Here is a 21,828-nt window from a genome sequence, read left to right as displayed (position 1 = left end):
GTTCAAGAACTTATATTCTATAAGAGCGCCTTCAACCTGGGTCTGAGTGCAGTTCCTCTTGATCAGACTTAGTAAAAGCATCCTTGTCAGGAATCCCACACTAATGATAATATAATGTGCACTTCTTAGCACATGAGATCAGGAAGCTCAGGATGGCAGCCTGTCCCACCACAAGTGCTGATACGAATCTTCGTCGCCTGACAATTTTGCTCCCCAGTTTCCCCACCTTGAATTCACTCGATTTCCCCCTTTGTAAACACTTAGTATTTTGCAAAGAGGTATTGTAGCATTACACTGAAATCCTGTTCTATCAATTCTCTACCCAGCAGATTAGCATACACTGATGACTCCTTCTTAATTACCACTACGACAGTGACCATATGTACTATCCTTTCTACGTTTATTGATTTACACTGTGACATAAAATTTTCTTTATCATTTAGATAAAATGGTTAAATCAGAAATGCGAACACTTTCTTAAAAGAAAATCAGCTCTAATAAAAGGGAACTGTGAGGTCAATACTTGGATATACTTTTTTCTCCCCTTGAGATACTATGCTGTAGATGAGAAGCCAGAAGACGCAATTTATTTACAACTCAGATAGCTAGTATCTATTTACTATTAATTTGTACCAAGGTCTAAAAGTAGTATCAAACTTGGCCAAACTCTGTTCCTTAAGTAACATTTTTTCCTGATGTATTTTACTGTCATTCAATGTAAAATACAAGAGCTCTTTCACTGTCAAATTATTTTATTACCCATCTAAAATGTAAACCTTGTCAAAACTCCTGACGCATGTTTTAGTTATTTCTGAGAAGTGATAAGGCATGACTGGTATAGAGGGTAATGGTTCATTAAATATACACACTTGTTAATCTCTTCAGATGTATCTGAACTTAAATGAACTCAGGTTTTACACTGAAACCTTAGCTACTGTTCAAAAAGCAACAGACAAAACATTTTTTTTAAATATGAAAGGTATCAAAACAGCTTTCAAGATAGCAATACTATATACTGTCTCCTTTCTAATGAAGTTAAAATAAACTTAAAGAAGAAATCTAGTATTTGATTTTCCAATCCTATAAAAATGAACAGGCGGTTTTGTCTATACTTAGAGCTTCTGAAAGAAGACATTATCTTGTACCTGATTTTTTTTTACCATCAATCTTTCGTTGAATTCCTATGCATCAAGCACTGAGTAACACAAAATTCCTACTTTAAGAAGTGTAGAGTATAATGAGATTCATAGAAACATATGCAAATATAATAGCAGATAAAAATCAGTAATAGTATGATGGACATATGCACAAAGGGTGTGTAAACACAAGAAAGAGAAACCCAATCCAGTCTTGGTCATGAAAGGCTGACAAGTGGAAAGGAAGACCAATCTAATCTGAAGCAGGTAGTCTATAAAAAGATGGACATTATTCAGGAGCAAGAAGAGGCAGGAAAGGGTACCAGTACTCAGGCAAGAAAGAATCATATCCTGTGAGCACCAAAGATTAGAAATAAGGAGATGGCAATGAGGCATTCAGGAATACACAAAGAAGGTCACTGAAGATTAATTAGATGGGAGAAGGGAAAAAAGGAGAAAAGAATTCCTTTTTACTACTTATAACTTAATAGTTTCCTAATTGCTAGTATAGAAATATTTACGGAGAGTAAAAAGAATGATCGTGTTTTACTCTCCTGGCCTTTCTTCTGTCAACGTTGCTTGCCTTCCTTCTAAATAATAAAGGATAAATTCGGTGTTAGCAGGTTGACAGAAGAGTTCTGAGGAAATACTGTGAAACTGTTTCAAAATATATTTAATACTAGACTTCTGGAAAGATTTTGCTCTTCCATTGATTTTTGTCTTTTCCTGACCACAGTTCCTATAGCAAAAAGTGAACTAAGAATTGCAAGCCAAGCTTGAAATTTGAGGCCTGCAAAGCATTTCTTCTTATTTTTTTAAGCACATGAAAGCCATCATTTAAAGGATAACTTGAGTAAACACGGCTACATGTACCATGCAGAAAAACTATGAGGAACGGAGTTATAGTATATAGTAATTTTCAAATTTTTTGAGGTTGGAGATGCTTATAAGTGTTTACAAATAAGTATAAGCCTCAGCTCAGTGTGCATTGCAGGCCAATTATTTTATTAGCTACATACATTTGCGACTCAAGGGCCACTTGGGTTCCACAGACTTTTAAAAATCAGAAAAGAAATGATTTGGCGAATCTAGTAATACTGGTTCCTTGTAATTTGCTGTACCCATTTTCTCCTATATAATGTCAACAACATTCTTCCTTTCTCCTATGTCACGAGATCATTGTGCTGAGTAAGTAATCCCGTCTGTTTTTATTGTTTTCTCTTATTATAATTGCAAATAAAATCATAAAATAAAATCAGAGAAATTTTTAGACAGAGATTTACTAAGTATCTGACTGTATGAATAATATGGTTTCTTACACAATACCGTAATATTCAATATTCATAACTTTTCATTCATAATTGAAAAAGGAATTGTCTCATTTTCTATTTTTATTCTCTTTCTGTTGGACATTCAGAAAAATATCCAGGAAAACAGAAAAGATATGTACTATCTAGAAGCTATTTTTCAAAAGACCAATAAAGCAATTGGAAGAAAGAAAGAAAAAAAGAAAGAAAGAAGTCAAGAAAAAATGTATCATTGAAATATTAAGAAAGAAAAAAAGTCCAAGAGTTGAATACAATTCATGATTAGGAATAGTTTTAGAAATAGTTATAAATCAATTTTTTTTAACAAGTCTTCAACTCAATATTTGAACCTAGTTTATAAAAGTTTATCCAGAAGTACATTTCCTTATTTCAAAACGGTCAGAGAAAAATTTTGCTACTTGATTCTAAAAACAGAACAGGTGAACAGAAAACTGATTTGGATGTCCTAATTTGATTTCAAAGGGTAACTGAGTAATCTTTTTATTTAAAAAAAAAAAAAATTTTTTTTTATGTTTATTCATTTCCTGTGAGAGATAGAGTGCAAGCAGGGGAGGGGCAGAGAGACAGGCTCTAGGCTCCGAGCTGTTGGCACAAAGCCCCACATGGGGCTCGAACTCACCAAAATGGGAGATCGTGACTTGAGCTGAAGTTGGACGCTTAACTGACTGCACCACCCAGGTGCCCCGAATATATTTTTTAAGTGTCTTTTTAATTTTTTTTATGTTTTATTTTTTCTTATTTTTGAGAGAGAGAGAGAGACAGAGTACGAGTGGGGGAGAGAGAGTTAGAGACAGAGGGAGACAAACAATCTGAAGCAGGCTCCAGGCTCTGAGCTGTCAGCACAGAGCCTGACGGGGGCCTTGAACCCACAAACTGTGAGACGGCGACTTGAGCTCAAGTTGTAGATGCTTAATTCACTGAGCCACCCAGGCGCCCCATTTTTTTTAATGTTTATTTATTTTTGAGAGAGAGAGAAACAGAGAGTGCGTGCACAGGGGAGAGACAGAGGGAGGGGGAGAGAGGATCCAAAGTGGGCTCTGTGCTGATGGCAACAAGTCTAATGCAAGGCTTGAACTCATGAACCTCAAGATTATGACCTGAGCCCAAGTCAGATGCTCAACCTACTGAGCCACCCATGCGCCCCATTGTGAAATCTTTAATAAAATGAAGGTAAGGCAGCAATTTTTAAGAATGCAGACCAGTGGCACCAGCATCTCCTGGGAGCTTGTAAGAAATACAGAATCTAGCTCTACTCCACAACCATTAATCCAGAATCCTCAGGTGATTACTAGTGTGCAGTGATGAAATATTTTCAGTAGCAAGGTTCTAGACTACTACCACAATTGTTCATCATGACACAGCCACTTTTCTTTACCAAATGGGGTTGAGATATACAGCACCATTTATGGCCGCCAGAGTGATCAACGTGCTGCCGACAAGAGGAACACAGCTTCTAAGCTCAGTGTCCAAGACGGAATTCTGGTTGATACCTCTGTGTGACCTTACAAATGTCACTTAACTTTGTGCCTTCATCATCCATACAAAAAAGATGGATAGGTATACCTATCTTATAAAAATGATGCCTAAGCTTAAGTGAACTATTACATAGAAAATTCTTAGAATTAGCGCCTGGCACACTATAGGTGAGCAGGAAATATTTATTATTATCATTACTGTTAGTGTTAAGTTCGACTGCCACTGAGAGAAAACCTGGCAAAGAACCAGACAGGAAGGACAGTGGTGGATTAGAATACACCTAAACCATGGCAGTTAAATATACTTTTAAAACCAAAATATTTTGATCACTTAAAATTAGAAATAGGTAAGGGCACTTAAGTACAAATAGACTAATGAACATTTCTGAATTTTAAGTATTCCAGTGACTCCCATCATTTCTCTGCTTTTTGATGGTATGTTCCATGCCATACTTAGCTATCTTACCAGTCGCTTGCTATAAAGTAATGCTGTGCTGCTGCCACTGGAAACTGCCCATTTAGAAAAATGCATGACATGTTCCAATTGTTTAGAAAGTCCGGCCACTTCCTGTTGTTGTTGCATAAGTTTCATGCGATGGTCCTTTGCAAGGCTCTGAAAAGAAGAAAATTCAAAATTAGTCCCGCATATAACATATTTTAATGGTCATTTTCAGATTACCAAATTAGAATAACTGTCACCTCTGAGAAGCCAAGTGATAGAAACTTGAATTTTCATAAGAAATATTCTTAGTGTTTTTCCTCTTAGTATAAAAGGATCAGTCTCACTGCCACAAAAACTGTGCCCCCAACAACGCAGCTTCTGCTGTTGCCACCACCGTCTCCGCACCCTCTACCCTCCACACCAGGCCCTTGGTCTAGTTTTACATACTCTGGAATTTAGGTTGGTGTTCATGCATCTTCCAATATTCAAAAAGGGGCGAAAACCATGGATTGGCTATGATACAGTCAGTCAATGCCTATTAAATTCAACACTCACAAATAAAATTCAATACTTATAAATAAAATTCAATACCCAAAATTAAAACTCAATACCCACAAATACAATACAATAAAAATAAAAAACAATCTAATGAAGTTATCAGATCACATGTTGTGCAATCACATGATTTCACGTTTTAGGCATTCTAGTCCTGATTGCAACCAGTTTTGTGCCCAGTCACACCATGTGGTAGACAACACTTAAACTTTTTGTGTGTGTTGTTTTTTGAGAGAGAGACAGAGGTGGACAGGGGGAGAGGGGGAGAGAGAGGGAGAGAGGGACGAAGGGTGCACACACACAAAGGAGGGGCAGAGAGACAGAAAGAATCCCAAGCAGACTCCATATGCAGCACAGAGCTGATGTAGGGCTCGATCTCACAAACCGGGACATCATGACCTGAGTGGAAATCAAGAGGTGGACCCTTAACTGACTGAGCCACCCAGGCACTACTTTATCTTCATTTTTTGAAAAACTCTCCAAGAGATTCTGATTTACAGTGGAGTCTGGAAAGAGCCACAGCCATGCACGCACTAGTAATTTCTGAGAAAGCCAATCTAAGTGATGCTTGATTTTAAACAGAGCTTGGGAAATGTTTTAAATTCTTTAAGTGTTTCTATTAAAAAAAAAAAAAAAAAAAAGAAGGGTGCCTGGGTGGTTCAGTCAGTTAAGCATCTGACTTCAGCTCCTGTCATGATCTCACGGTTCCTGAGTTTGAGCCCTGCAAGGGGCTCTAGGCTGACAGCTCGGAGCCTGGGCTGTGTCTCCTCTCCGCCCCTCCCTCGCTCACACTCTGTCTCTTTCTCTCAAAAATAAACAAACATTAAAAAATTAAAAAAAAAAAAAAAGAAATCACAGAATCTTGAAAAAATACTATAAATGAGGTCTCCTGGACAGAATACTTCTTCACTAAATAAGACAAGTCTTTAGTCTTTGTTTCCTGTATGGCTGATGAGCCATGGGAATGACCATGCTTTCCCAGGAGGGCAGGACTCTCTGAGAAAGACCTTACAATTTTGTCAACTACAAAATAAAGAGGTTAAACCAAATTATTCTAGGAGTTTTTATTTTTTTTAAATCCTTAAACATCAGAATTCTTGCATTCTCTTCTCATTCTAAATTGCTTCTTTACTGTGAATTCTTTTTGCACCATTAAAAGAATACTAAAATACCATGCAATTAATATTATGTTACTATACCATGGAGAAGTTGTAATCTATTATTATCTGGAGGCAAACACTGACTTTGGATCTAGACCTTCATGAGTATAAAAAAACTCAGAAAGAGCCCAATATTTTTCTCACCGTGGTGAGAAACAACTATCCTAAGTGCCCTGAGTATCCCTCCCTACATACTACTTTTACAGAGGATTAAGACTAAAATGTTGAGAGTGGAAGGCATATCCTTTTACTTAATTTCTCATAGGGTTAAACCTTTATGTTTGAAAACAAAATATAGCTTAGTTATCTTTCTAAATCTTTTTTGCTCGAGTGCACCCCTTTGGTGGCCCCAAGTTGTCACTTGAATGAATCTAAAATGATTAATCTCTTCAACATTTACAGAGCTCCTTCAAGCAAGGCACTGTGCTTTGTGCTATCGAGGAAACACTAAGCCATAAACTGTCAGCTACAATGTAGAATATGGTAAAAGAAAACTTAGGAATGGAGACGCAATATTATTCAATCATAAATGGATGAAAAAGTCTGTGATTTCAAAGTCACAAATACATGAGAAACTACTATATTAAATCGCTACAAACATACTGTCCCATCAACAGTAACTTACCTCAAGCTGATGCAGTAGGGCTTTTCCTTTTTTATTTATTTCTACCATCAATGTAAATATAGCAACTTTAATATCCTGCTCCACCTGCTTTTGATTTTGATTTACTTCAATTATCCTGAAAATTAAATGAAAGGGGGAAAAATCTAAACTCTAAGGCAGAAGATTTGTTTTATAATATTTAAAATTGATTTTCTAATGTCTAAATTAGGCCAAAATGTTTTCAACTCTTAAAAGCTCAGCTGTTTCTAAGGGTCCTTCAGTGTAAATTGACTTTCTCGAAGATGACATAGCAGAAATGTAATTCTTCTGAAAAACACAGTCACTTAACTCAATCTTAAAATCAAAATGTATAAAATTGCAAGAGAACGAACACATTTTAAGAAAATATGACTTGGAAAGATCATGATGAAAATCATTCAAGAAAATCAATACTTGATCTAAAAGGGTAGACCAAAAAAAAGGTTTATGAGCAAGAAAACTAGGACTCCAAACATGTTCGATTGTATCCACTCTAACTACCAAGTAGGAAAGTGTAAGCATGTCATTCTTAGTGATCTGAACTGCTGCAGTATTCATTATGCCCGCACAGAAGCAAAGAGAACAACAGTAGAGAGCTACTGTAAGAACACATCTGTCTTCAAATAAGCAGCTCAATACCACTTTATGTTTCATCAGCTATCATGTACAGTTTTCCCTTCGTTAGAGAAGACGGGAAGGCCATTGTCATGGAGATCGAGATAGACAGATAAGAAATACACAGCATCATACCAGAATATCTTACAAAAGCAGAAGAGAATAACGGGACACCCACTAAACATTTTGAGAGAAATTGGAAGTTTGATTTCTCCAGTCTGCTTCTCCAATAGTTACCCTCCAAGACTTAAAACCAATAGGGCAGAGATTTTATTTTCCGTTGCAACTTAAGATAATCACTTGACACCAATATTGGCTATGAAAATCAAGAAACCCAGATAGATATGGGAAGAAAACAACCCTCTGAAACAAAACAAAACAAAAACTAATTTAGAATTCACATCTTCATGATGGTTAAACAGGATGAAAAAAGGACAGGCCGTGCCATTGTCTGCACACACGTGAAAACGAATTAAAACCAAAGTAAGTCCGTGCTGTAAATGTAATCATTTCATGACAGTCTATTCAGATATGAGCAATTAGCACCTAATCCAAAGATTCTTTAATTCTTACAATTCAAAACCCCAAATCCTTTCATGCGATAATGTATGACGTTGTAAAAACAGCATAAGGAAGCCGCTAACAGAAAGGTAAAAGAACAAATTTGGAGAATTCACACTATCTGGTTTGAAGACTAACTATAAAAAGCTACAGTCATGAAGAAAGTGGGGTACTGTCAAAAAAAAGAAAAATACAATGGAACAGAATACAGAGTTTAGAAAGAACCTTACACATACATGGTCAACCGATTCCCTACAAAGGTGACAAGGCAATTAAATAACAATAATTTAGTCTTTTAAACAAATGGTGTTGGAACAAATGGACATCCATAGGTTACAAAAAAGTGAACTTTGATCCACAGCTCATACCATATACATAATGAAAGAGTAAGAAGAAAGACTAAATTTCATCAAGGGTGGAGCTTTCACATAAAATTAGTTACTTTACAATTGCTACCATTTGCCACTTACACAGTAGAATCACCTGTAACTATCTCCATCATTCTGTGAATATCCCTTACAAATTTTCAACTACTCAGATAAACTTTTAAGCCCACCACTTTATTTGGCAAAAATAGTATGGTTAGAATATGGTAAATGAAACAGTATTTGGTTAATATAGTTGTTATGTAAAAGAGAAAGGTAAAATGCAATGAGAGCTGATTAAGGAAGACTAACAAAAACAAAAGACACACGATAGAACTGTTATTATCACAAAGAATAAAAATGGTCATAGGGGCGCCTGGGTGGCTCCGTCGGTTGAGCGTCTGGCTTCAGCTCAGGTCATGATCTCGCGGTTCGTGAGTTCGAGCCCCGCGTGGGGCTCTGTGCTGACAGCTCAGAGCCTGGAGCCTGCTTTCGATTCTGTGTCTCCCTCTCTCTCTGCCCCTCCCCACTCATGCTCTGTCTTTCTCAGCCTCTCAAAAATAAAGAAACGTTAAAAAAAAAAAAAAAAAAAAAAAAAAAATTAAAAAAAAATGGTCATAGTAATTACTGAAAAAGGTTAATGACAAAAATAACACATTATAATGATTGGTCTTAAGGAAGATAAACCACAAGACTTTCTCTTAATGAATCCCCTGTGAGGCCTCTCTTACTCAGGCTCTTTTTAAAAAGGATTTCTTGATTTATTTGGACAGTGATATGTTACTTTTGTATGCAAAACAACAAAAGAAGGGAAAATGGGATTTCATAGCTGTTGTAAAGGTTGTACTATGTCAGTGCGGGTTCCAAACAGGATGAAAAAAGGGGGGTAAGCTAAACAAACTCACTCTTCCATGTGGAGGTGAGTGGTTTGCTCCCCTAATCACTGACTTGTGAGATGTGAGACTTTGGACAGTTGAGGATTCCTCCTTCGGAAAACAAAAAGCGTAACAGGTAATATGTAGAAACCGTGCAAGTATTGTTATCTGATAAGAAATTAAAGGTGCGTGAAACCGTTTAACAATCCCTGCCTCCTGGTGTCCTAAGACCTCCACCCTATTGTAGTTAAAAGGTGACAGCCCAGAGAAGGCATCTCAAAGTTGACCAATGCTTAAAAAAGCAGTTATGTATGTATAATAAAGTGTTAAAATATTTTATAATAGTGGCAAAAAGTAGTTGATTTTGTTTTTAAATCCTGGCATTTCTTTAAAATTTGAAACATCAGATAATTATAAATTATCAATACCTGCCAGATAAATGATCCATTACTCAGTGCAATTTATTACCATAACAGTTTTGAAATTTCATGGCTGAAAAGAATGCTTTCCAGTTCAGTTTCCAGAAACCCAAAGTTTCTAGAAAAGTCTTACAAACTATGTTATTAGAGGCATCTGACAGCTTACTTAGATCTACTTCACCATGAGCTAAGTAAAATACCTGTTCTAAAAGAGAGTATTCTTAATATGTTATATAAATATGATTTATCATAACACCACAAATGTAAATTTACCTGTTTTGGATCTGATTTCCTGTGAATTTTATATATTTTGTTTTTTCCATCAGTTTTGTGATTAGTGTATCTATGATCACTTTCTGATTCTGAAAAGCTTCTTCTATAAATTGGTATCTGAAAAGACAAGTAAACAAGCCAATTATTTCATGCTAATAAATAAAAAATGAGGAAAAGCATCCCCCCAAAAGCTAAGATAAAGAGAGTTTAAAAGATATAAATAATACTAAATATATCCCTGGAAGGCAGGTTTTCTGCACTCTCCAAAGTGTCTCTAAGAAAAGGAGGAATCTTTACAGATATTACTCATGGATACTCTAAATTATTTTGGAAATTTGGGGAAGATACATATCTATCACTCATAGTTTAAGAGGCTTAAAGAACTCACCTGGCAGACCTGGCAAAAAGTAACCACAGATATTTAAGTAGATTTCCTTACTACTTTGTAATTTCCTAATTGTTAAAGTTTGATGCTGTAAATATTTTGATGATCACTTTTTTTTAACGTTTGAGAGCACATGCGCACGTGCGCGCGCGCGCGCGCACACACACACACACACACACACACACACACACACACACATAGAGAAAGAGAGAGGAAGAGAAAGGATCCCAAGCAGACTCCATACTGTCAGTGCAGAGCCCGACACAAAGCTCGATCTCATGAACTGTGAGATCATGACCTGAGCCAAAATCAAGAGTTGGATGGTTAACCGACTGAGCCACCAGGCACCTCTTGAAGATTACTTTTGAACATTAGGTAGTTGTGTCATAAAGGTCACAAATATATGCCTTTGGGGAAAATGGTGGGATGAGGAAAAACTCTTGATGCTATGCCTTGCATGTAACAAAGCTTCAAGCAACATAAAATACAGCACTTTAAAAACGTTAACTTGTAAATGGACATGATAATCTCTGACAAAGTACGTATGATGACTCAAGAGTAGCTCCAGGGACACAGTAATATAGAAGACAACCAGTTTTATTAATTTTTCGTAAAATGCATAAAACACAGTATTTTACATAATGTGATTTAAAAGTGCAAGCGTACTTAAATCAGTATTATAGTGTTGCCAGCATTAGAAAAAAAGGGGAACATAGTTAATATTAATTCTGTTGGATTTTCTCTGTATGTATAGAATGCGGTCTTTGAGACCCTAGTAATGTGTAATGTTAGATGAAGTGGTCAAAATGTTTGTTATCTGGTTCTTAAACTCAATTTTAAAACTTTCAATATTCTGTTATGATGTTTTCTGGTTCATTTTACAGAAAACCTTTCTCAGGTTTAGGAAATTTCCTTTTATTCTTAGTTTGCGAAGTCTTTATATCATAGGTGCATATTTTTGACAGAATGTTTCTCCTGTCTCTATTGAAATGATTATGTAATTTTTCCTTTATTCTTTTAATATGAATTACATAACTGATTTTCAAATGTTACATGAACTCTGTATGCCTAAAACAAGGCCAACTTGGTTGTAATTATATTGTCCAAAAATCACATTACTACTGGATTTGGTTTCCTATTTCTTAGAATTTTCACATTCATTTCATGGGTGAGACTAGTCCGTGATTTTCTATTTTTATTCCTCATAAAACAAGTTGGAGAGAATTCATCCTTTTATTGTCCTCTGGATGAGATTGTGTGTATTTAAAAGGTGTTATTTTTATCTATTTTGTTGATTCATCAATGAAGTCATCTGGGCCTGTAGTTTCCCTTGTGAGAAAGTTAAAAATTATGGATATAAATCTAAGGGCTATTCTGATTTTCTATCTTACCTTGTGCTAGCTTTGGTAAGCTGTATTTTCTTTTCTTTTTTTATTTATTTTTTGAGATAGAGTGAGTGAGCAGGGGAGGGGCAGACAGAAAGAGAGACAGAGAATCCCAAGCAGGCCCAGCGCAGTCTCACAAACTGTGAGATCATGACCGAGGCTGAAATCAAGTTGGATGCTTAACTGAGCCACCCAGGCGCCCCGGGAAGCTGTATTTTCTAAGAATCATCCTATTTCATGCAAAAATTTCCAAACCCATTGACAGATAATCATCTCATAATTTTGAATGCCTTTAGAAAATGTTGTGATGCCCCCTTTTCACTCCTGGCATTGGTTTTTTGGGCCTGCTCTCTAAATCACTCATTAAAGGAATTTGTCAATTTACTAATATTTTGAAAGATTTGATTTTTGGCTTTACTTACTTCATTAATGCCTGTACTTATCCTCATCGTGTCCTTTTCCTCACTTAGTTTAGGCTTAATTTACTAATTTTCTGAACTTGAGATGTTTAGTGTATTTTTTTATCTACCTAATATATACATTTAATGATATCTATTTCCCTTTTATCATGGCCTTAACAGTGTATTTCAAGGATATTATTTCCACGATCATTCAGATAAAAATATTTTCCTATATCCATTGGGATTTCTTCTTTGATGTTTTATTTAAATTTAGTTCGAACTGTTTATTTTGAAACAATTTCAGTTAAATCTGCAATGGTACAGAGACCTCCTATACCTTTACACGGCTTAGTTTTTCAAGTATTAATTCATCATAGCTCTTTAATGCCTTAATAATCAGAATACATTTCTTAGGAGTAAGGATATTGCTATGTAACCAGAGTGTGATGATTAAATATAAAACTGACACTGGGGTGCCTGGGTGGCTCAGTGGGTTAAGCATCCAACCTCGACTCAGGTCGTGATCTCATCGTTTTTGGGTTCGAGCTCCGCATCGGGTTCTGTGCTGACAGCTCGGAGCCCGGAGCCTGCTTCCAATACTGTGTCTCTGTCTCTCTCTGTCCCATCCCACTTACGCTGTCTCTCAAAAATAGGGAGTGAAAAAAAAAAAAATTAAAAAAAAAAAAAAAGAAAACTGACGTTAAGGTAATACTCTTATCTAAACTACAGACCATATTCCAGTAATGCCATTTGTTTCAATAATGTCCTCTAAGGGGGGCCTGGTGGCTCAGTAGGTTAAGCGTATCATGATCAGCTCAAGTCATGATCTCACAGTTTGTGGGCTAGAGCTCCACATGGAGCTGGGTGTTGGCAGAGCCTGCTTGGGATTCTCTCTCCCTCTCTCTCTGCCCTCCCCCTACTCACAGTCTCTCTCTCTCAAAATAAGTTAAAAATAATGTCCTCTAAATAATTTTTCCCCTTCTAGTCCAGGATACAGCACAGGATCATGCATCACTGCATTTCATTTTCATATGAATTTCATTTCTTCATTTTCAAATATATGGAGATTTTTATCATCTATCATTATTTTCTACATTAACAGCATTGAGTTTTTACACAAAAACTTTTTATGATTTTAACCCTCTGAAATTTAAGATTGCCCTGACATATGGTCAATTAAATGTTTTCTTTTTATGTTTATAAAGAATGTGTATTATTGGGTGCAGTGTTTCTTAATGTCCACAAGGTCATTTGCTATTTAGGTTATTTGAATCTTACAAAAATATACTGTTCTAATCTGCTTGTCAATTATTGAGAAAAGTATGTTGAAATTTCCCACTCTAGATATGTCTATATGTTCTGTCATTTTTTGTTATGCATTTTAAAGCTATGGGCATATAGATTTAGAACTGCTACATCTTTTAAATGAAGAGAGCCTTTTATCATATAAAGTTTCCCTCTGTATCTCAAACAATACACTTTCACATAACAGCATGCCTTTGGTTAATGTTTGCATAACGCAACTTTTTCCATCATTCTTTCTATATACTTAGGCTTTAGTTGCTTCTTGTCTAAAAAGCAAATAGCAGATTTTCAATTTTTTTATTAAGCTTGCAATCTTTTAATTTGGGACATTTTATCCATTTACATTTATTATAATTACAAACCTATTTATAGATTTACACTTACCAAGTCCTTATTAAATCCCCTCTGTTCTTTGTTTTTCTTCTTTGGCCTGTCTTTAGCCTAATTATTCCATTTCCCCTCTATGTTACTTTGATAATCAGATACACTTCTATATTCTTTTAGTGATTACTCTAGACATTTCAAAATGCAGATCTGGAGTTATCTAATACTGATTTATATTTTTTTACCGTCTTCCTAAACTGTACATAAGCCTTAGAACACAGACTCCATATCCCCCTAACATGTCTGTTGTGTACTATACAGAACACACATGACATATACCAGTAAGACATTTTTATTGTTTCATAAATTGATATTTATTTAGATTTACTCGTACTTCCAATTTTAAATGATTTTCATTCCATCATGCATTGACCACCATTTCTCTTTTGCCTAAGGTATACTTTAGTGAGGGTTTACTGGGGATATATTATCCCAGTTTATTTGGTCTGAAATGTCTTTCATTAATCTTCATTTTAAAGAATATGTTCACTGGCTATATAATTTTAGCTCTGTAATTATTTTCTTTTTGTACTTAAAAACATACTGCCTTTTTTTTTTTTTTTTTTTAAGCAGCCTCCTGGGCATTTATAGGGCTTCCTAAATATGGGCTAGATATCTTTCTTCAGTATTACCACATTCCAAACCATTATATTCTGTCCTTACATGTTGTTTCCTTCTCATTCCTCTCTCTTCTCTCCTTATGGGACCCCAGTTGCACCCTGTATTACTTCTTCTCTACTTTCCATCCTGGGTATTTTCTTACTTTTCTTCTAGTTCATCAATTCTCACTTCCTGCTATGTCAAATCTGTTATAGCCTCTAAGAGTTAATTTCAGTTATGGTAATTTTTAGTTCTGGATTTCCCATCTCATTCTTTTTTATAGTTTTCAGTTCTCTACTCAAAATTTCCATTTTGTCCCCGATCTTCAATATGGCAAGATATAGCCTTAAAGGTCTTTTTATCTTATTTGTTGTATCTGGTAGGTTTTGTTCACATTGTCTCATCACCTAGCATACGTGATTACTTCTAATTATGTGTTGGACCATTTTGCAAAATTCATTACTGCATCAACTTGAGGCATAGGATGATGTTTTCTCTCTTCAGGGAGCATTTACATTTGAATCTACCAGGCACCCTGGGGCACCAGCAATAGGATTTCAATTTATTCCAACTTTGGGTAATGAAAAAATTTGATGCTGAGGCTTCAGTCCCAGTCAGGAACTATTTACTAGCTAGTTCATCTTTACTATGATAGCATAGACTTTCAGGGTTCCAAATTAAGGCAAGGAGAAACCTTCAAGCCCTGTAACCCCTGAACTCCAAATGCTGTCCTTCCAGCCCTGTGGCCTATTAAAAGTGCTCCTTGATTTCCTGGTAAAGTGCCATGAAGGGTAAAAACGCTCCTCTCATTCCCTGTCCCCCTCCAACCTGGTCCAGTAAATCTTTACTACTAAGACTTTTTATCAATGACTTCTGTATTTTATCCAGGTTTTCTAGTTATCCTCCCTGGTATGGTTTGGTCCAAATTGCCTAGCCTGCCATTATTGGGAGCCTAGACATTTTTTTTTTTTCTTTTCTTTTCCTTGTTTTTGTTTTATTTAAATTCCAGTTAGATAACAATACAGTATAATATTAGTTTCAGGTGTATAATTTAAGGATTCAACACTTACACACAATATTTGAAGCTCATAAGTGCTCTCCTCAATCCCTATCACCTTTTCAACCCCACCCCACCTCCCCTCTGGTAACCACCAGTTTTTGAGCCTTGACCATTTTAACCAACTTTATTTGTACTAATCAGAATCTTACTATTTAAATAAATTAGTGGTTGCTAACTGAAATGCCTATGGACATCAGATTTAGAAATAATCTTCAGTAGGAACTATGATGAATTGTTAAAGGCGTGCCTCATTCTACACAACACTAAAGTGAATTCCACCCAAATGCTAATCAAAGTGTACGAGGCCCATGCTATAACAGGTTCTGTTCTCTCAAAAACCCAAAGATGTAGATTTTTTTTTTTAAATGTAAAATCTCATTTTACAACACTGGAAATTAATTCCATTTAGTTTTAAATAGTGTGTAAGCCAGTGGTTCTCAACTCAGGGTGATTTTGTTCTGTAGAGCATTTGGCAACATCTGGAGACATTTCTGGTCCTCACAACCAGAAGGATGCCACTGGCATCTATTGAATACAGGTCAAAGATGCTGCTGAACACCATACAATGAACCAGACAGGACCCCCACAAGTATCTGCAGTGACCAAGTTGAAAAATCCTGGAACAGGCCAACATACTGTTGGCTGAACAAAACTTCATTTGCCAACTGCCATCTGGCTGGGGTGCCAGCAGCCCTCCACTCCTCATAAAGCTTACCATACATGTGTGCACATAATTAAAGATGACAGTACCTATGCTCTTTATGTTCTAATAACTGGCAGTCCCGGCATGTCAGTTTGTCACATGTTTCACAGTAAAGCTTCAGCTGCTCCTTCTTATGAAAAGGACAAAACACTGGCCGCTGACTGGTCACACCTACTGCCTCTGTACAAACAACAGGAGGCAAAAAGAAGAAAATTAACATAAGTGAATACTACATAATTATTAGATTGTTCATTTACATTTCAATCCGTTGAAATATAAAAGAGCTATAAGCAGTTTCACTGACACCATCACTACTACTAGGTTTGTGGTACAGGGACACATGGTAGTGTGGTGAGCACAGCATAATGCGCAGACTTGTCCACTCACTATGTTGTACACCTGAAATTAACTTGACGTTGTGTGTCAACTAGACTTCAATTAACATCAAGAAAAAAGACACAGAATGTTAGGTATTCTCAGCATTTTAGAAGGAAAAGATAAATAAGCTTTTCATTCCAGAACTTCAAACTAACTCAGGAGAAAAATAAAGTATGTAGCTTAAAATGTGCTTTATGGAATTAAAAAGTCTTAAGAAAATAAGCAGATAAGTGATTGTGACCCAACTCGATGTTTTCCACTCCAATATGGCAGAAGACTGTTTTAAATGGAATTCAGAAAATCTAATAAAAATGTATAAAGAACACGATTAAAAAAGTTATTTACCCACTTTTGCAAAAATCCTTAGAGGGTACCCACTAACACAGAAATAATCATAACGTTTTCACTATATACTGTAGTCCTCCATGTAACTTAATAGTTATCCAGAGTGAGGATAATATTGAGCAATGCTTATGTATAATGTTAAATTTTAAAAAAATCAGAATACAAATAAGTATAATAATTGACTCAACAGTAAGCAGTTATTTCACTAATAATTAAGGGTAAAATCCAAACATTTCAGAAATAATCCCACTTCTAGAAATAACCACTATTAATAACCTAGTATGTGTTCTTATGGTTGTTTTTCTTTGTATATAACTACATACACTAGCAGGTATTTTGTTTTACAATATTGTCTATGGTAAGTACAGAGCTTCTGACTTAGATAATTAGAACATGTCATTCATTTATAGATTTCCTTTACTTATTGGAGAATTTAGATCCTGACTCAGTCATGTTCCTAGTCCTCAGGGTCACCATCACTCTGGATGAGTTAGAAGTTTACACAGATTGCCACATAAAAACAAGGCTCTCAGACTTTCTCATCTCCAGAGACCTGTACTCCATTTTAGCTCCTTACATCATGGTCCCACCCTAAACTTTGGATTGTGCTTAATTGGTTCATTTCTCTAATCACAGATTCAAACATCCACTCTAATAACGTCTACTTTTTAACCTTCCGGTTTTTAGTTAACCGCTCTCACTGTGCCTCCGTGATCTCTAGTTCCCAACAATTTCTTTCATCCTATCAACTGACAGTACTATCAACTTCATCTCCTTTATAGAGTTAAAAAAAAAAAAAATCCTTCATTTCAACAAATGCCATTATTTGAACCCCTTCCTCTACTGAACTTCCAGAACACCTGTCCAGCTAAACCCCAATCCTAGAGAAGTTCAATTCTTCTCTATCTATACCAATCCCCACACTGCTGAAGCCTGATGGAGGAAGTTTTAAGGCCTATACATCAAATGTAACCTCAATGCTACCAAACAATCTCTGTTTCTGAAGTTGGAGCTCTCTTCCAACTAGAGTTCTTTCAAATATCCCTCACATTCCTTACCTTTAAATCCTATTTCCTCTCCTTTGTTTTTCAGTAGATGGCTGAATTCACAGAAAAAGAAGTCTGTCTAGCAGTAATCTGTTCAACGTGTCTGAACCTGTACCTGGCCTCTTTTGCCTTTTCCTCATCAGTACCTTCAGAAATCATACTCCCTTTTCCTGTGTCACCAGAATCCTAGCTTCATCTCGTTCTTCCTCCTCTTCTTGCATCTTACTCTCCAGGTACATCCAACAGTCTCCCTCTGTAAATGAGCACCTGTACTTCAGTTTTCCCCACCCTCCTCCTTCTATTCGTTTGTCAAGCCCTAGATGTGGCCTCCAACCTAAATCTCCAAATCTGAGTCTGATGCTCCTTTGATGTGCTCCCGTGGAACTTATGAGACCAAACTATGATTGCTAATTTGTTCTAGTCTTCATCATACTAATAACTCTTGTGGGGGTAAAAGTGTCTGTTTTATTTACTTTTTCATCTCTAATACCCAGCAAAATTCCTGGAATATAGAATAGACATATGAACACTGGTTGACTTGAATTAAAAGCAATAAACTAATTTTTAAACAAAAATATATTAATGAGCCATAAAAATTAATGAAGTTCTGATAAATGCCACAACATGGATAAACCCTGAAAATATTGTGGCGAGTGAAATAAGCCAGACACCAAAGGACAACTACTGTATGATCTTACTTGCAGAAATAAGCAAATTTGTAGAGGCAGATAGTAGATTAGGGGTTAGCAAGGGCGGAGGTTAAGAGGAGAATGAGCATTATTACTTATTGGGCACCGTTTCTTTCTGGGATGATGAAAAAACTGTGGAAACAGACAGTGGTGGTTGCCTAATACTGTAAATGCAATTAATGCGACTGAATTGTACTTGTAAAAGTGGTTTGAATGGCAAGTTTTAAGTTACATATATTTTAGCACAATAAAATATTAGTAATCTTTATAAGCGATACAATAAAAACTGAGAAGCCATAAATTACATAAAAAGCAGAGCTTCTTCAGTTATCTACATATCAAATATCACAAAACCGGTTTACCACAACAATATCAGAGGGAAAAGAGTTGTAAAACTTTTGTTAAGCCCACCTCTTGTCACACCTTAGAAATAAGTGATGAGAGAAGTTTAAAAAGCAACTTTTTTTTCATTTGCTGTACATTCGCACCAAATTAAGCCATTTATAGGAAGAGGAGAGTTTATATTTGTCATTTATATATGTCTTCAAATTTCAATTACAATATACACCTCCTTTTTTTAAACAAAAAAAAAAGAAAAAAACAGGAGTCTATTACAAGTGTATGAAAACAAAGTCAGTACAGGAAGGAAGATAAGGGTGGGAAGGATAGAGAAAAAGAGGTTAAAAGAACTAATTCATTACCTGGAGATACTTCCTCCTTCTGTCTCACAGTGTGGTCTTTTGTGAACTTCACTCTTTGATGAGCTCTGATGCATGTCTTGCAGAGCCACTCAACACACTCTACACAAAACCCATTAGCTTCTGCATTGTCCTCACAGCTTGTACACACCTAATAAGAGAAACATGTCATGTCAATTTTTAAGAAAAATGAAAAGGTGGTCAAACAACTCGTCATATAAAAATGATATACCAACCATACTTGGTCTCTATCGGTTATCTTAAGAGTGCTTATAAATTTAAATTTATAAACTTATGAAGCGGATATATAATACTGTCCTTCATTCAATATACAAATATTCCAGGCACTGTGCTAAGTGCTGAGGATAGAACAATGCGGAAAAGCAAACACGGTTCCTGCCCTATGATCCTGAGTGTCCTAGATGAGAGTGTGGGTTCATATCCCAGTTCCCCACTCGTCAGCTGAGTAGTCTTGGGCAGGTTACTTAGAATGCTCTCTAAAATGAAGTTAATAACAGATTTTATTGAGTCGTGGTGAAGACTAAATGTGAAGCACACAAACATTACTGTAAGGCTCACACCAGTACACAATTACACACTGAGAAGTGACATAAAGTATGCGAAGTTATAAGAGCATTATGATAGGGGAAACGATCTCATTTTAGTGGGGCTGGAGTACTGCAGAAAGTGAGAGATTACCCAGGCAAGGCTTTCTCTAAGGAGATCATATTAACATTAAGGTATGGAAGTTGAGTCATCAGTTATTAATGAAAAGCCTTCTAGGCAGAGAGAAGAGCATGTACAATAGCCTCCAGGCAAAAGGAGCACAGCAGGTTCAAAGAACTGGCACAAAGTAGGATCAAGGGGAAAGACTGGCAAGAGAAGAAGTGAGGGGCAAGGCAGGCAGGGGTCAGATCAAGGAGGATCCTATGACAATTTTGGTCCTTGTCTGATGAAGTCTCCTAAAAGCTTTTAAGTAAGTGACCTGGCCAGATTTGCAATTTTAAAAATCACTGTCACTGCAATATAGAGAATAGATTAGAAAAGGGGGAAGTGTTTCCTGCAGAGACAAGTAAGAGGGTTTTTTCAGTGTTTTAGGTGAGAGTGGGTGGAAGTGGGAATAAATGAGGGAGATTGTGAGTGAAACTGACTGGTTCAGAAGATGCACTGGATACGGGAGGTGAAGAAGGGAAAGCTTTGTTTCCAGCTTGTGTAACTGTACATGGTGTCACTATTCTCTGGGAACAGTTATTAAAGTTATAGAGAAGCAGTCCTTATGTTATCTTCTGTGATGGGGAAAAGAAATTCCGCCCCCCTCCCCCTCAGTTAGTGCTTTACCTTAGCTAAATTCCAAATACGTGGATAACATTTTCATTCATCGAACCTGTCTTTTCTTCAGCTCTTATCTTTAACCTTTCTAACATCATTAAAGCCCCTGGCTCCTACTTCCTAGAAACCATTTGGATTCCTTGGTATCTCCAGATCCTCTTATCTCCCTGATGCCCTCTGGATATAACCCTCCACTCTTCCTCCTCCCTCTGTAGATTTTTGTTAGAATCGGGAATTGTCTCATCCTTACTGCCTTAGCTTCAATTATGACATCTTTAAAGATATAACCTAAAATTTAACCTCTAGGCTGCACTATGCTACAAAAAAGAATGAGGACAGGGCCGCCTGGGTGGCTCAGTCGGTTAACCGTCCAACTTCAGCTCAGGTCCTAATCTCACAGTTCGTGGGTTCGAGCCCTGCGTCGGGCTCTGTGCTGATAGCTCAAAGCCTGGAGTCTGCTTCAGATTCTGTCTCCCCTTCTCTCTCTGCCCCTCCCATGCTCATGCTCTGTCTCTCTCTCAATAATAAATAAAGGTTAAAAAAAAAAAATGAGAGATCTCAGTATATGAAGTAAAATAAAAAAGCAAAGTAGAAAAGTAAATCATGCTAGTGCTTATCTAAGAAAGATGGGGATGGGTGAAATGACATTTGCTAATATTTTTTAAACATAAAATTACTTAAAATTACATATGAAATAATATTTTAAACAGAAGAATAAAGGAAATTAAATGGCTACCTATAGGGTAGATTAAACAGTGAGAGTCTAAATTTCTCTCAATATACTGTATTTAATAAATTAAATTAAATACATTAAATGCCTGGGGCACCTGGGTGGCTCAGTTGGTTGAGAGTCCAACTTCGGCTCAGGTCATGATCTTGCAGTTCATGAGTTTGAGCCCCACCATCAGGCTTTGTGCTGACAGCTTGGAGCCTGGAGCCTCCTTCAGATTCTGGGTCTCCCTCTCTCTATGCCCCTTCCCCAATCATGCTGTCACTCTCTCCCTCTCTCTCTCTCTCAAAAATAAACAAATGTTAAAAAAAATTAAATGCCTAAAAATCAAAAGCAAATTAAACTATCAAGTGGGTGGCTTAACCACACAAAGAATTACTTATTTCAAGTAAACTTTAAAATATTACACTGTATGGTAACTCATGTTTAAATAAAAACTTAAAAGAAAGTATGATTTGATTGACCATTGCCAGTGCATGCATGTAGTAATTGCTGTGTTCCTTGCTTTCTATTTTGACGGAAACAACTCTATAATTTCTACTT

At 36.3% G+C, this 21,828-nt stretch overlaps 1 protein-coding gene across 2 annotated transcripts in view; it reads right to left on the bottom strand.

The window, feature by feature from the left end:
* The window catches only part of TRIM24 (tripartite motif containing 24), a 109,924-nt gene that overhangs the window by 34,819 nt on the left and 53,277 nt on the right, over window positions 1–21,828 (bottom strand). For both annotated transcript variants that reach the window (XM_049641925.1, XM_049641926.1), the window contains exons 3-7: window positions 19,230–19,377; window positions 16,118–16,250; window positions 9,848–9,964; window positions 6,722–6,836; window positions 4,406–4,552 (exon numbers count right to left, since the gene is read on the bottom strand). In XM_049641925.1, coding sequence (XP_049497882.1) covers window positions 4,406–4,552; window positions 6,722–6,836; window positions 9,848–9,964; window positions 16,118–16,250; window positions 19,230–19,377 — 660 coding nt within the window. The remainder of the gene's footprint in view (window positions 1–4,405; window positions 4,553–6,721; window positions 6,837–9,847; window positions 9,965–16,117; window positions 16,251–19,229; window positions 19,378–21,828) is intronic.

Source organism: Panthera uncia, chromosome A2, assembly GCF_023721935.1.
Source record: "Panthera uncia isolate 11264 chromosome A2, Puncia_PCG_1.0, whole genome shotgun sequence".
Lineage (NCBI taxonomy): Eukaryota > Metazoa > Chordata > Mammalia > Carnivora > Felidae > Panthera > Panthera uncia.
This window is presented reverse-complemented; position numbering and strand designations above follow the sequence as displayed.